The sequence below is a fragment of the Neopsephotus bourkii genome, unplaced genomic scaffold (genome assembly GCF_033783945.1).
Source record: "Neopsephotus bourkii isolate Nb327-2 ecotype Australia unplaced genomic scaffold, CSIRO-AGI_Nbou_v1 NB_379, whole genome shotgun sequence".
NCBI classification, from domain to species: Eukaryota; Metazoa; Chordata; class Aves; order Psittaciformes; family Psittacidae; genus Neopsephotus; species Neopsephotus bourkii.
In genome coordinates this window covers 850,127-861,891 of record NW_026900884.1, presented here as the reverse complement: position 1 = coordinate 861,891, position 11,765 = coordinate 850,127, and the positions used below count along the sequence as shown (strand labels likewise).

General features: G+C 42.9%; 1 protein-coding gene across 1 annotated transcript; it reads left to right on the top strand.

The window, feature by feature from the left end:
- Positions 1-2,904: 2,904 nt before the first annotated feature.
- Positions 2,905-9,923, top strand: SLC35G1 (solute carrier family 35 member G1). Its single transcript, XM_061348932.1, has 3 exons — positions 2,905-3,258; positions 8,370-8,550; positions 9,056-9,923. The coding sequence occupies exons 1-3, from the start codon at positions 3,051-3,053 to the stop codon at positions 9,813-9,815; spliced, it is 1,149 nt and encodes a 382-aa protein (XP_061204916.1). The 5' UTR covers positions 2,905-3,050; the 3' UTR covers positions 9,816-9,923.
- The last annotated feature ends 1,842 nt before the right edge of the window (positions 9,924-11,765 follow it).

Here is an 11,765-nt window from a genome sequence, read left to right as displayed (position 1 = left end):
CAGTGCTGTCTCAGTACCGACCCCTGAAGAACACAGCTCATCACTGGTCTCCACTTGAACATCGAGCCATTGACCACACTCAAAGAGTAGTCTCTTTGCGTGTTAACATTCAGCTTTCATCTGTTTTCAATGGTCAGATTGCCAAAGTTGACTAAACCTTTTTCTCACGGACTTTGCAATTGGGGAAGATATTACAGGAGGTCCTTACTGCTCTGCTGTTGGCAGTGTGCTGGAGAAAGGAACAGCTAGTTCTGAGCACTGTATTGTACAGATGAGGTTTAATCTGTACTTGAAAGGACAGCATAAAACATTGGCCTGTCACATCTATGCAGCTACTTAATTTTCCAGTCTAGGGCAGCATGACTGTAAATTACTTTTGCCTACTGGTTGGTTTGGGCAGCTGCAATTGCTCTGCCTCCTTACTCAGAGGAGTGTTGTACTTTGCAAGCAGAACTTGGAAGCTTTCAAGTTGAGGCAAGCCTGGCAGTTTGACCAGGAGCAAACAGAATACTTTATGAATCTTGGCATAAACAAACACTGCCCTTAGATGTTCCCTTTCAAAGCCAGACATGGAGAGGGGGGATGGAAGAGGCTGTTGCAGAGTCTCTTTGAAACTCTCTACACCACAGTATTTGGCACTGTGTCACTTAAAAAGTTTACTTTGGGTTTCATAGTGACAATATTATAAAGCACATAATCTGCACATTTTAACACAGTATATAAACAAATAGCCAGAAATCATAAGTACTCACTAAACTTTGTTCTGTGTCTGTACTATGGATTAAATGTTTTGGCTCTGGTTTTCTTCACCAAAGGCTCAAATAAACCATCCACTCTGCTGCTACTGACTACAGAGGTAACTCATGTAGTGACCACAAGGAAAGGCCTTTTTGTGGGTGCATGCACTCTGCAAGCCTGCTTCTCGGTTGCTGGCCAAGGGACATGTTGGGTCTTTCCCCTAGAGACCCATGGGATTGACACCCCAGGATGGCTGGTGAGAAGCAGGATCTCCACCAGTCTTTCACCAAAACTCCTGTGAGGAAGGGCAGCTCTGCCTTTGTGTTACTCATGGTACAGTGACCTGTAAAAGCTGCCCCAGTGTACAGAAAAGTGTATGTTTCTTGGGAAAGCAGCAGGCTGCCAGGTTCACTTGCACCTCCCTCTCCAAATTAAACCAAACTCTGAGGGATAGGGAAGTGCATCTGGCAGAAGTAATTAAGGGTGTCTCTTTGGGAAATGTTGATGGCCTGATTCTCCCCTTTGTAGGACATGAAGCTGCCATGTCATCGCCATAAGGAAAGACTAATAGAGCTTTGAACATGGCCTCTGTAGAGGACTATGCTGACAGAAGCTTTAATAAAAGGAGTTCATGTCTAGTGCAGCAGATACTTATTTTGTTGGTTTCTAGAAAGAGGAGTTCAGATAATGTAAATCTGTAGAAAGAATTAATCCTGATTTCAACACCAACTTTTAAATTTATTTATTTTCTCTTTTTTAATAATTGATATAACACATCTAATTCTTAGTTAAGAATAATTTCTGAAATAATTCTGGTCACATTAATCAAATGCTAGGTCTGAGATAATGTAATATTTATGGTCTCTGGTGGATTAGCATGGACTATAAAATGTGCTAAATCAGAGACAAAGAAAGCCTGAAATTGCTCTTATGAGGTAGTTTGAGGGGAAGTTTGAAATAGTTTGTGTAAAACGGCTTGTATTTACCATTTAGTACTCATTTTTCTAAAGCTACAGGTTACATTTCCCCTTGTTAATAATAAAGAAATAAACACTGAAATATTAGCGTGAACATAAATCTATTCTTTGAATAGAAATTTCTTCCTGTTTTAATTATTGATAACAGCTCAACTTGCTAAAAAAGGGAAGAATTTTAGCTTTTGAAAATTATTCTGCTGCTTTTTCTCTGCAGTCTTTGATGGGTAAGGAAAAGAGGCCAGCCTGTATACTTGAACCAGCTCCCCTCTCTGATTCCCCTGCCCAAAGACAGAGGCAGCATCGGTTTTTTAGGAAAAATCTACCAGGAGAAGGTGGTTAGATGATTTTTGTACCCTACCAACAACGCTGTGAGGGTTTTCCTACACACACAGAATGACAAAATCACCCACCAGGTTCGCATCTCCATTCTGACCTCTGTGAGGGCAGCGGGTGCAGGTAGCAGCTCTTCCAGTGATGCTACGGCAGATGCTCGGGTAATCGTGTAATTGCACGGCAATTACACATTAACGGCCCGCTGAAAGCTACTTAAATCGGTGCGGAGATTGCACCGGGAGGATTTCACGCTGACACACGCAATGTGGAAAAGCTGTAACAAACCGCGGCTGTCCCCGCGCAGACCCTGCCTGCGCTCGGGCTTACGAGCCGGTATTTGAGGTGTCAGTCCCGCGTACTCAACAGTTACACACTTTATTTCGGGCGCTCAGATGACGCAACAACGCCCCTGAAGTAACTCTGCGTCACCGTTTACCACAGCTTCACTCCCCCTGAAGCTCGCCGCTTCGGAGCGCGGGGCAGCACCAGAACTCGCGGTCTGCGCCACCCAGCGCCCCCGCCCCGCGGCTTTGGCCGCGCCTAACGGTCACCCGTCGAGGCCGGCGCCGTGCCGCTCTCCGGCAGGGTGAGAGCTCCCCCTCCCGAAGCACCGCGACCTCGCTCCTCCCCGCCGAGGCCCCGTGCCCGAGCACAGCTCCCGTACTTCTCTCAGTGGGCCACCGTGGGCTGAGGGAACAGCAGGGCAGAGCATTGCCTCCTGTCCCGGGAGGGGCGTTTGTCTCCCTCCGGGCTCCCAGGCAGGTCTCTGCCGTGCAAGAATGGCTGGCAGCCTGGCTATCTCCAGGCGGAGCCCTGCCTTGGGGGTGGTTGAGCCGCGACCTGGCATACCGCCCCCCCCCCCCGAAGCGCCGTACACCCGCGGGGCGGGCGCAGGGAGGGAGGGAGCCGGGCGGCGCTGGGCGGTGGCACCGCATGCACAGGAGGCCAGGTGCCTGCCGGCTTGTGTTCTGCCGGTAGTCCCGCAGGTAGCCCAACGTTCTCATGGTGCTGAGTGAGAGCGGCGAGGCCGCCGCTGTTCCGGCAGCGCGCGGGAAGGAGCCGGAGGTGCCGCTGAGCCGGGAGGAGGATGTGGGTACGGGGCAGCCTTGCCTCTGCCCGGCGCCCGGCGTGGAGGCAGCGGGCGCCGAAGAGCGCCGCGGCTGTGGCTGCTGCTCGGGCTTGCCCTGGCCACGCTCCTGCAAGGCGCCTGGTGAGGAGGGGGAGTCTGACAGGCAGGGCGGGGGGGAGAGCAGCGCCCTCCTGGCATCGCTGCCCGCTCTCAGGGTGACATTGCCAGAGGAGCGGAGGAAGAGGAAGCGGCCCCGAGGGCATAGGGGCTCACCCCGCGCCGCGGCAGGGCGCAGAGCGACCTGGGGCGGCCGCAGAGGGAGTCCGGCACCTGAGCCTCGCTGCTCCAGCGGCAGCCCTCGGGTGGGGTCGGCCAGGGGCAGCCGAGGTTACTTGGCTGTGGCGGCCCACACCTGGTGCCCGGCGGGGGACACCGGGTCCCTGGGAGCGTGTGCGGCCTCTCCTTCCTCCTCGTCCTAATGGCAGGCACGACCTCCTCCGTGGTTCTATCCCCTGTGCTTGCACTCCGGGGTTGGCTAGGGTCAGGACCTGGTGCCCCTCCAATAGCGGGACGAGCGCTCGGGGCCACTCCGGCCGCGCCTCCCTGACTCCCAGTCCTCAGGGGCGAGCTGCTGCTCGTCCTTTGGTAGCGATCATCCCTTCGGGAAAACAGACCTTGTTGCCAAAGTTTCAAAGTAAGGTTTGAGTAAATCAGGGTGTGTTCTAGCAGCGTGAACTTTGAGAAGGGGCATGAGTGCTGTTCAACAAGTCCATGTACTTGCGACTGTGACTTCCTTGGTAATTCATACCTTGCTTTAGTGTGAGGTTCCTCTTTATTTTGTCTTAATCGGTGCTTCACTTCTTGGTAATTTTGAGTTGCTAAAGCTAGAAACTTACTGCGAAATACATGTTTTTTGTTAGTTTAATACATGTTAGTTTTTGTTAGTTAGTTAGTAGCTTCTTCCTAAAACCCAAATGCCATCTTAAAATAGTGTTTGCAGTTGTTATCTGAAGTTGTTTGGCATGTGTGATTTTTAAACAACTAAAAATGTGTTTCTCGTTAAATATGGACTATAATTGACTTTCCAGCAGAAAATGGATTAAATAATAGTCTTTGTTAGCTGGTGAGCTGTGGAGAGGCCAGAAGAGATAACATGCTTCACCAGTGAAATTCACATCAGTTCTGAGTTGCTTGAGAGAAAAAAACCCACATTTGTAATCTTGAGAAACTTGTATTTATTCATCAAACTTACTTTTTTGTTTTTTTTTTTTTGTGTCTGTCTAGCAAAATTGTTAACTGAGTCAATGGCTGAACTTTATGAATCACTCCTAGATCTTGTCTGCATGACCATGGTGAGCTCTTGCGCAGGCTGTTGTGCTCGTGGCACTTTCCCAAAGTCTGTGGGAGAGCCGTTCACCTGCTTCTTACAGTGTGAAGAATGGATCACCCTCTGGCTTTACAAAAGGTCTGGGAGAATCATCTTCTCACTGACCACCTTCCCTATAGCCAGTACTCTTCTGCCTCTGCTACTATACTCAAGATGCATGTATGTGAGAAGTGTGATTTTCTTCTCTGCATTTTGCAAGTATAAAAGCTGTTTTCAAGAAAATATGGAGTTAAAATACAGGCAACAAGAATTTACACAGAAAATGGTGCGCAGTGGGAGGCATTTGACTAGTACTTAAAACAGGAATGAAAGATTCTTGGAAAGCCTTACATTTGGAGATGGTCAGGGAATAAAAGTGAAAAACCTCAAACCTGCAGCCACTCAGAAAAGAGAGTTTGCTGCTACTTCAAACTTTGTCATTTTCAGACTGCTACACTTTTTTAGAAAAGCATGAGTGCTTGAGTATTTTGATGGCATGGGGCTTTTGCTTGGAAGTTTAATATTTTGTGGGGTGGGAATGTTATCTTAACCTACCATCTTTACAATGTATCTTGAAATGAGTACTCTTCAGAGCTGCAGTTCTTGGTTTTGGTAGAAGAACTTGGACCGGTGTATTTTTAAAAGGAAATAAAACACTTTCTCATGGCACCGAGTACATGCTTTGGCAATATGAGACGTTGATGGTTTAAATTTTACAATTACAAGATCCTGTTTCCGATAGGTTTGGTTTATTGGCTAGCTTACAAAAATGAGTTCCTTCTGTTTTTCCTTTGTTCCTTCTGATAGCGGAATAGACTCCACAACTTCGTTAAAGTTGTAAAGTAGGTATGCTTTATTCAGCTGAAGACGCACGGGGGATTGGTCCTCCAAAAGTCATGCGTGCCTCAGTGTTGTTTCCCTCCTCATTTATCCTCTAAAGTTACAAGGTTGCACAATACGCCTATACATATTCATATTCTATCCCCGCTTCGTATTATAATGACCTAGAAAGTCCTCTGCGCCTGCGTAGTGCCCCCTCTGGTCATGGGCAGGGGTCTCAAGATGAAGTAAATGAGTCTTCCTCTGTGGGTAGGGGTCTTCAAGATGAAGTAAATGAGTCTTCCTCTTCTTGAACTTGTCACCTTTTAGTCTTTACACATATGGCCTTAGGGTTTGGTCGGTGCCCCAGCCATAAACCATCTGCTTCTTCCCGTATCCGGCGCCTGCTTTTCCTTATCAATAGCTACTTATCATTATAATCAGGTGTCTGCTTATCAATACGACCAGGTGCCTGCTTTTGCTTATCAATAGGACTTGGTGTCTTTGTTCTGCTTAGTAAGCACTTACAACAGACAATACCTTGTCTAGGCAAGTAAATTCCTCTAACACAAGTAAATTCCTCTAATGCAAGCAAATTCCTCTAACCCCCCTGTACAACCCCCCTGTACATTGGTCAACCCTCTGCATCACTTCAAATCCCACCCTTAATTCTGGGTACTTCGGCTTACTTTAATTTGATAGGTTTTCCATTTCAACACTCCCGTTATATAGATTGGCTTTGTTCTGTAGTTAATCAAACAAGTTATCATGCCTGAAATAAAAGTTAATAGTTCTGTTTGTGCTGTGTTCATCCATAAGCCAGCATGGGTTTGGATTTCCCATTTCAGTTATGGACCAGTCTGATTCCTCTTGCTTTAATATTAGAGACATTGTTGATTTTGTAGTTCTGTTGTGTGACTGTGTGGATTAGGACATGTAGTTCATGAACATTTTTTAAACGCACTCTGCTTCATAGCTGGTAGATGTCCTGGTCCAGTGTTGGTTGGTGCTAGCTTTTATAGTCACTTTTATGTAAGAGGCTGTTGCTTAACAGAAGTATTTCTAGTAGAAACTGTCATTCATTTGCAGCTGCAGTGTGGCTGGATTCCTTGAAAAGCAGACTTTCTGTGTGCTTCAAATTTTGGTTGTGGTTGTTAAGCCTGGGTCTCTAGAGCTGTTGAAGCCAGAACCAATGCTATACATACTGTATTGGACCAGTCTTAGCTATTGTGTGGTAAGTGCAGTTTCTCATCCTTGAGTGCTGATCTCAAGGAGGATCAAAATGGTTTGTGACAAGTTTTGTTAGTTTAAAACCCCCCACCCCAAACAAAACAAAAAGCCCCTCAAACCCATATTTAGTTGCTAAGCAACTCACAGCAGTGTCCTGCTGATTTGGTTTTTAGAGGATCCATAAGGCCCACAGGCTTCCACAGTAATGTGAGATGAGGTACCCTTTTGTCAAAACACTGCCTCAGGGACATGGAGTTCTTGCTCTTCCTTTTAGAGGGTGTTGTAGAAGAAAAGGTAACTCAGTGTTTTGTGCAGACAGAAAGGAGTGAGGTAACATCCCACTCCGATTTTTAGATGGGTACTCTTCCTCACTGTTCACCTTTAGGTTCAGTGGAAAGACTTCCTATGCAGCAAAGCAATAGCAAAATAGGCTGGTTTCTTTGGGGACGCTGCTGAGGTCAGCAGCAGTTCATCCTCTCCGTTAGCCGCCCTTTTTCTTTTGTTTTTTAAATAATTGTTTGAATAGTTGAGGGTGGAGAAGATGAGTGGAACAAGGAAGAGTATGTCCCTGAAGAGAGCCCGAGGCAGTGGGGAAGCTTGAATAGAGGCTATTAGACTTGGGAAACTACTTCAGGAAGTCTTCTAAGTAAGTGTAAACTAAGGTGATAACTAAGGTCTTCATGGAAGTTTATCAGTACTTTAAGCAGGCCTTCATATGGGAGCACCTCCCATATGAAGATAGGCTGAGAAAGTTGGGGCTGTTCAGCCTGGAGAAGAGAAGGCTGTGTGGAGACCTCATAGAAGCCTTCCAGTATATGAAGGGGGCCTATAGGGATGGTGGGGAGGGACTCATCATTAGGGACTGTAGTGGTAGGACAAGGGGCAATGGGTTAAAACTTAAACAGGGGAAGTTTAGATTGGATATAAGGAGGAAATTCTTTCCTGTTAGGGTGGTGAGGCACTGGAATAGGTTGTCCAGGGAGGTTGTGAATGCTTCATCCCTGGCAGTGTTCAAGGCCAGGTTGGACGAGGCCTTGGGTAATATGGTTTAGTGTGAGGTGTCCCTGCCCATGACAGGGGGGTCGGAACTTGATGATCTTAAGGTCCTTTCCAACCCTAACTATTCTATGATTCTATGATGTTTTAAAATTAAAGTCACTTAATTTTTTTCTGCTTAAAAATGAATACTTAATGGTGATGTAATAATGATACTTATTTGAAGCAAATACTTGGATTTTTACAGCAAAATAAAAGTGTTATGTAAAACTTTTGTAGGTCTAGGTCAAAGTTAGGGTGATTTAGCTGCAAAATAAACATGAAATATAACAGAAGTGAGGTTCTGTACACAAGTTTTATGTGTGTATTTGTGAGAAAGGAAATTAAGTTGTTGCTTATGAAACCTGAGTAACTTAATCGATAATCAGATGGTTCCCAAGGTAATAAGTTTCAGTGTTTCAGAATCTGACCGTGGACCATTTTGTAGTCTTGTATTTGTTGGTCCTTGCAGTGGTCAATCATCCTTCTACAGTGAATCACCCAAACTAGGCTGATGTATCCAAGTTGTAAAGCCCACTGACTTGTGGAAATGTGAGAAGTTTTATATCCAAAGTGTTAAGAGTTCATCTCTTACTTCCTATTTTAATTAAAAAATGGAGACCTGTGGTGGTCAGTGAAATATGTTTTCAAGGCAGTCTCATAAATACATGCAGTATTTGCATTTGTTCCTCTTGCTTCCCCAAGAACAGCTACAAATGTATAAAGCACTGCAGTATGTAGAGCTGATTAACTTGAGAAATCTTCCAGTGGATCATTATTAATTTGAGTTTATCTGTTGCAGGAACAAAGAAGAAAGCTGCGTGTCCAGGACTTGGTCTGTTTTATACCGTACTGTCTGCCTTCCTTTTCTCAGTGGCCTCTTTATTTCTTAAAAAAATAGAAGATGTACATTCAGTGGAAGTTAGTGCGTTTCGATGTATTTTCCAAATGGCGTTTGTTCTTCCTGGTTTAATATACTACAAGTAAGTAGTTAAAGTAATTTCTTAAAAATAGATGTAGAATTATCACTCACTTAAATCAGATTGCAAGATTATTGTAATTCAGACTTCAGTTGCATAACTGCATTGTTTTGGATTAGTTAATAGTTTCTGAATACAATTCAGAAACTGAAAATCTTTGACTCCCTGAATTGTAGAGGTTTCTACAGGGGTTATATCAAGTGTCTTGATCTTCCATGAAATGGTGTTCTTAAAAAATAGAAGGTAAATTGCAGATACGCTTGGGTTATTTTGCAAGCAGGAAAATTAATAGCTAGAAAAACAGGTTCTTGACTCCTAATGTGATTGGGAGTTGTGATGGGAATAAATTGGTCTGTGGTCAGAGTTAAAAATATTTTGATATTTGAGATAAGACCTTCATTTAGAAAGGTGTGTAAAGTCTAGAAGGGTGTGTACATTTAAATGTGATTGAATGCTGGTCATGAAATAAGCAAGCCAGCAATATTAATGTGATGTTTCTGTTTTTCAGAACAGGGTTTTTGGGACCAAAAGGTAAAAGAATTTTTCTTTTCTTCCGAGGATTCCTTGGCTCTAGTGCAATGATTCTTCTCTACTATGCTTACCAAGTCATGCCACTAGCTGATGCCACTGTTATAACTTTTAGCAGTCCTGTTTTTACATCATTGCTGGCATGGATCTTTCTCAAAGAGAAGTACAGTATTTGGGATCTTCTGTTCACCCTCTTTGCCATCACTGGAGTGATTCTTATTGCCAGACCACCATTTCTGTTTGGGTCAAACATTACAGGGATTGAAGGAAGTTATACAGAGCACCTTAAAGGAACTATAGCAGCAATTACAAGCACAGTGTCTGCGGCTTCGACTTTTGTTATACTAAGGAAGGTGGGAAAATCTGTGCGTTATTTTTTGTCAATTTGGTATTACGCAGTCATTGGTTTAATTGGATGTGTTATAGCATTGTTTGTTATGAATGAATGGCATTTACCACACTGTGGTAAAGATAGGGTTCTTCTAATATTAATAGGCTTGTTAGGGTTAGGGGGTCAGATATTTCTTACAAAGGCATTACAGATAGAGAAAGCTGGACCTGTAGCCATAATGAAAACAATGGATGTGGTGTTTGCTTTTATTTTGCAAATTCTTTTTCTCAATCATCTGCCAACTTGGTGGACTGTAGGTGGTGCCCTTTGTGTAGTAGCGAGTAGTTCTGGAACTGCTATTCGTAAGTGGCGACAAACCTTGAAGAAAGCTAAAGAAAATGAAATTTGACAGTGCAGACACTAATTCATTACAGAAACAAACAATCTTGAAATATATATACACACAATATTTGTTTTTATTTATTTTAAATATCTCTTTTACCAAATTGTAGTACCAAATTATGGGCAATAAGTTGAATATATATATATATATTTTTTTTTTTTTTTTTAACAAAATTGAATATGTGTGAACAACTGATTAGGTATATACTTTTCTTTCTCATATTTAGGTGTGCAAATACGAGAAGTAGAAAAAAAATTGAAAGTTGCTTGCCTCCTATCAAAAGTGGGCAATAAGTTTTTGGCTTTTATTTTCCTAAAATCCCTGATTCTCCACTTAGACCCTTTCTCTGTTCTTCTGAGCAGTGAAAATCAGTCTCCCAGGCTTATTTAATACTATTCTGTGCTTGATTAGCAGAGGGATTACAATACAAAAGTTAGAAGTGAAAAGAGAGTTAAAATCCTATAAACATCCAACTTTTCTAGAACAGATAAAGCTTGTACATTTATAAGCTTTCTATTTATTTTTTTTTTCCCACAAAAGAGATGCCAAATGGGGATTTATTTTTAATTTGGATTCTGGAAGAACAAAAGCTATTTCATCTTTCCAAATTATATAAAGAGAAAATTAACTTGTGAAAATTATCTCCAGCTTTAGTTTCTTTTAAAAAGAATTTAAATATTTGCACTTGCTTTAAAGACATAATAAAATAACTTAATCCCTCTTTTTTTTTAACATGACTCTTCAGTTGCTGCAGTCTCAGTGATGAGAGACAACAGTTAATTGTGTACCACTTGTAAATTCACCATTTCTTGTGGTATGGAATGTTATGCTGTAGCTGCACTTTCTTTATTCTATGCAAAATATTATATTTTTTAGGTATTTAATACAGGTTATTTTAAATGCTGCTTATGACCCTTTTGTTTAGGTTCTTCTGTACAAAAGTTCTTTATGAGACCAAGTTAAAGTTTTGGCCTTCATAAAGTTAGGAGGATTTACAACAAAGCTTTTGCCTTTTTCCTAAGAATTTACAAGAGCACAAAGTAATTGCAGTTTCACAGAAAATGCAGGTTGACCAAGGTTATAGCAGAGGTTCTACAGAACAGATCTGGGGAGAGCTTGTTGGGAGAGTGGCATGGAGGCATCCACACCACATCAGGCAGTGCTAGTGGGCAGCTTCAGCACCATTTTTCCAGCCGATCTTTTTAAACCTGCATTTAGTTGCTTCTCTTACACATCTCACTTTTATGGGCCTTATCTTGCTAGCTACAAATACTAAGAAAAAAGGCTTGTGTTACTTATATTAGCATCCTTAATATTTGAGGAGGAATGTATGTTTAGTATCAGATAAGGGCATTTTCCCAAATGGAGTCTTATGTACTTTGAGGTCCTGTCTCAGTAGTGCACAGAGAAAATTTTAATTTGGATCTTCATTTGGTCCTTTGTATCGTGAGGTGGTTTTCAGTTATTTACTCATGCTAGTGTTTTTTCTAAAAGAGAATGCTGGTGGATGTTTTCTTACTTTGATTTACTGATGTCACATATCTTTTCTTTTGCCAATAAGCATTGCATCCTAGTAGGGCAGATCCTGGAACTTAAGCCCTGAAGGACTGGAATGTGCATAGTCCTTTGGGATGTGCCTGGAAGTGGGGAGCTGTCTTTGTGCAAGATTCTGTATGTAAATGTCTGTATGTAACCAACACCCTGAATCCATATATGTTTATGGACACAAGCAGATTTCACTTGAGTGATAGAATCAGATCATGCTTATAGCATGCATTCCTTGCTTCTCAGGAAGGCTGAAGTTCAGCTACTGCTGACACGGTCAGGGGTAGTATGAAACTGCTTTCACACCTCTTTAAGGCCTGATGTAATAATAAAATTCCAGCTTGGAATTAATACTTGAAATTGTAAACTGGAATTGTTTCTCCTGCTGCTCAGCCATCACTGTCATTGAAC

What these genes read in the sequence shown, in the direction of transcription:
- SLC35G1 (XM_061348932.1), top strand. Translation starts at nt 3,051, where the DNA reads ATGGTGCTGAGTGAGAGCGGCGAGGCCGCCGCTGTTCCGGCAGCGCGC. An exon ending in ACGCTCCTGCAAGGCGCCTG is followed by an intron (nt 3,259 to 8,369) that starts GTGAGGAGGGGG and finishes TATCTGTTGCAG; the next exon opens with GAACAAAGAAGAAAGCTGCG. An exon ending in CCTGGTTTAATATACTACAA is followed by an intron (nt 8,551 to 9,055) that starts GTAAGTAGTTAA and finishes TCTGTTTTTCAG; the next exon opens with AACAGGGTTTTTGGGACCAA.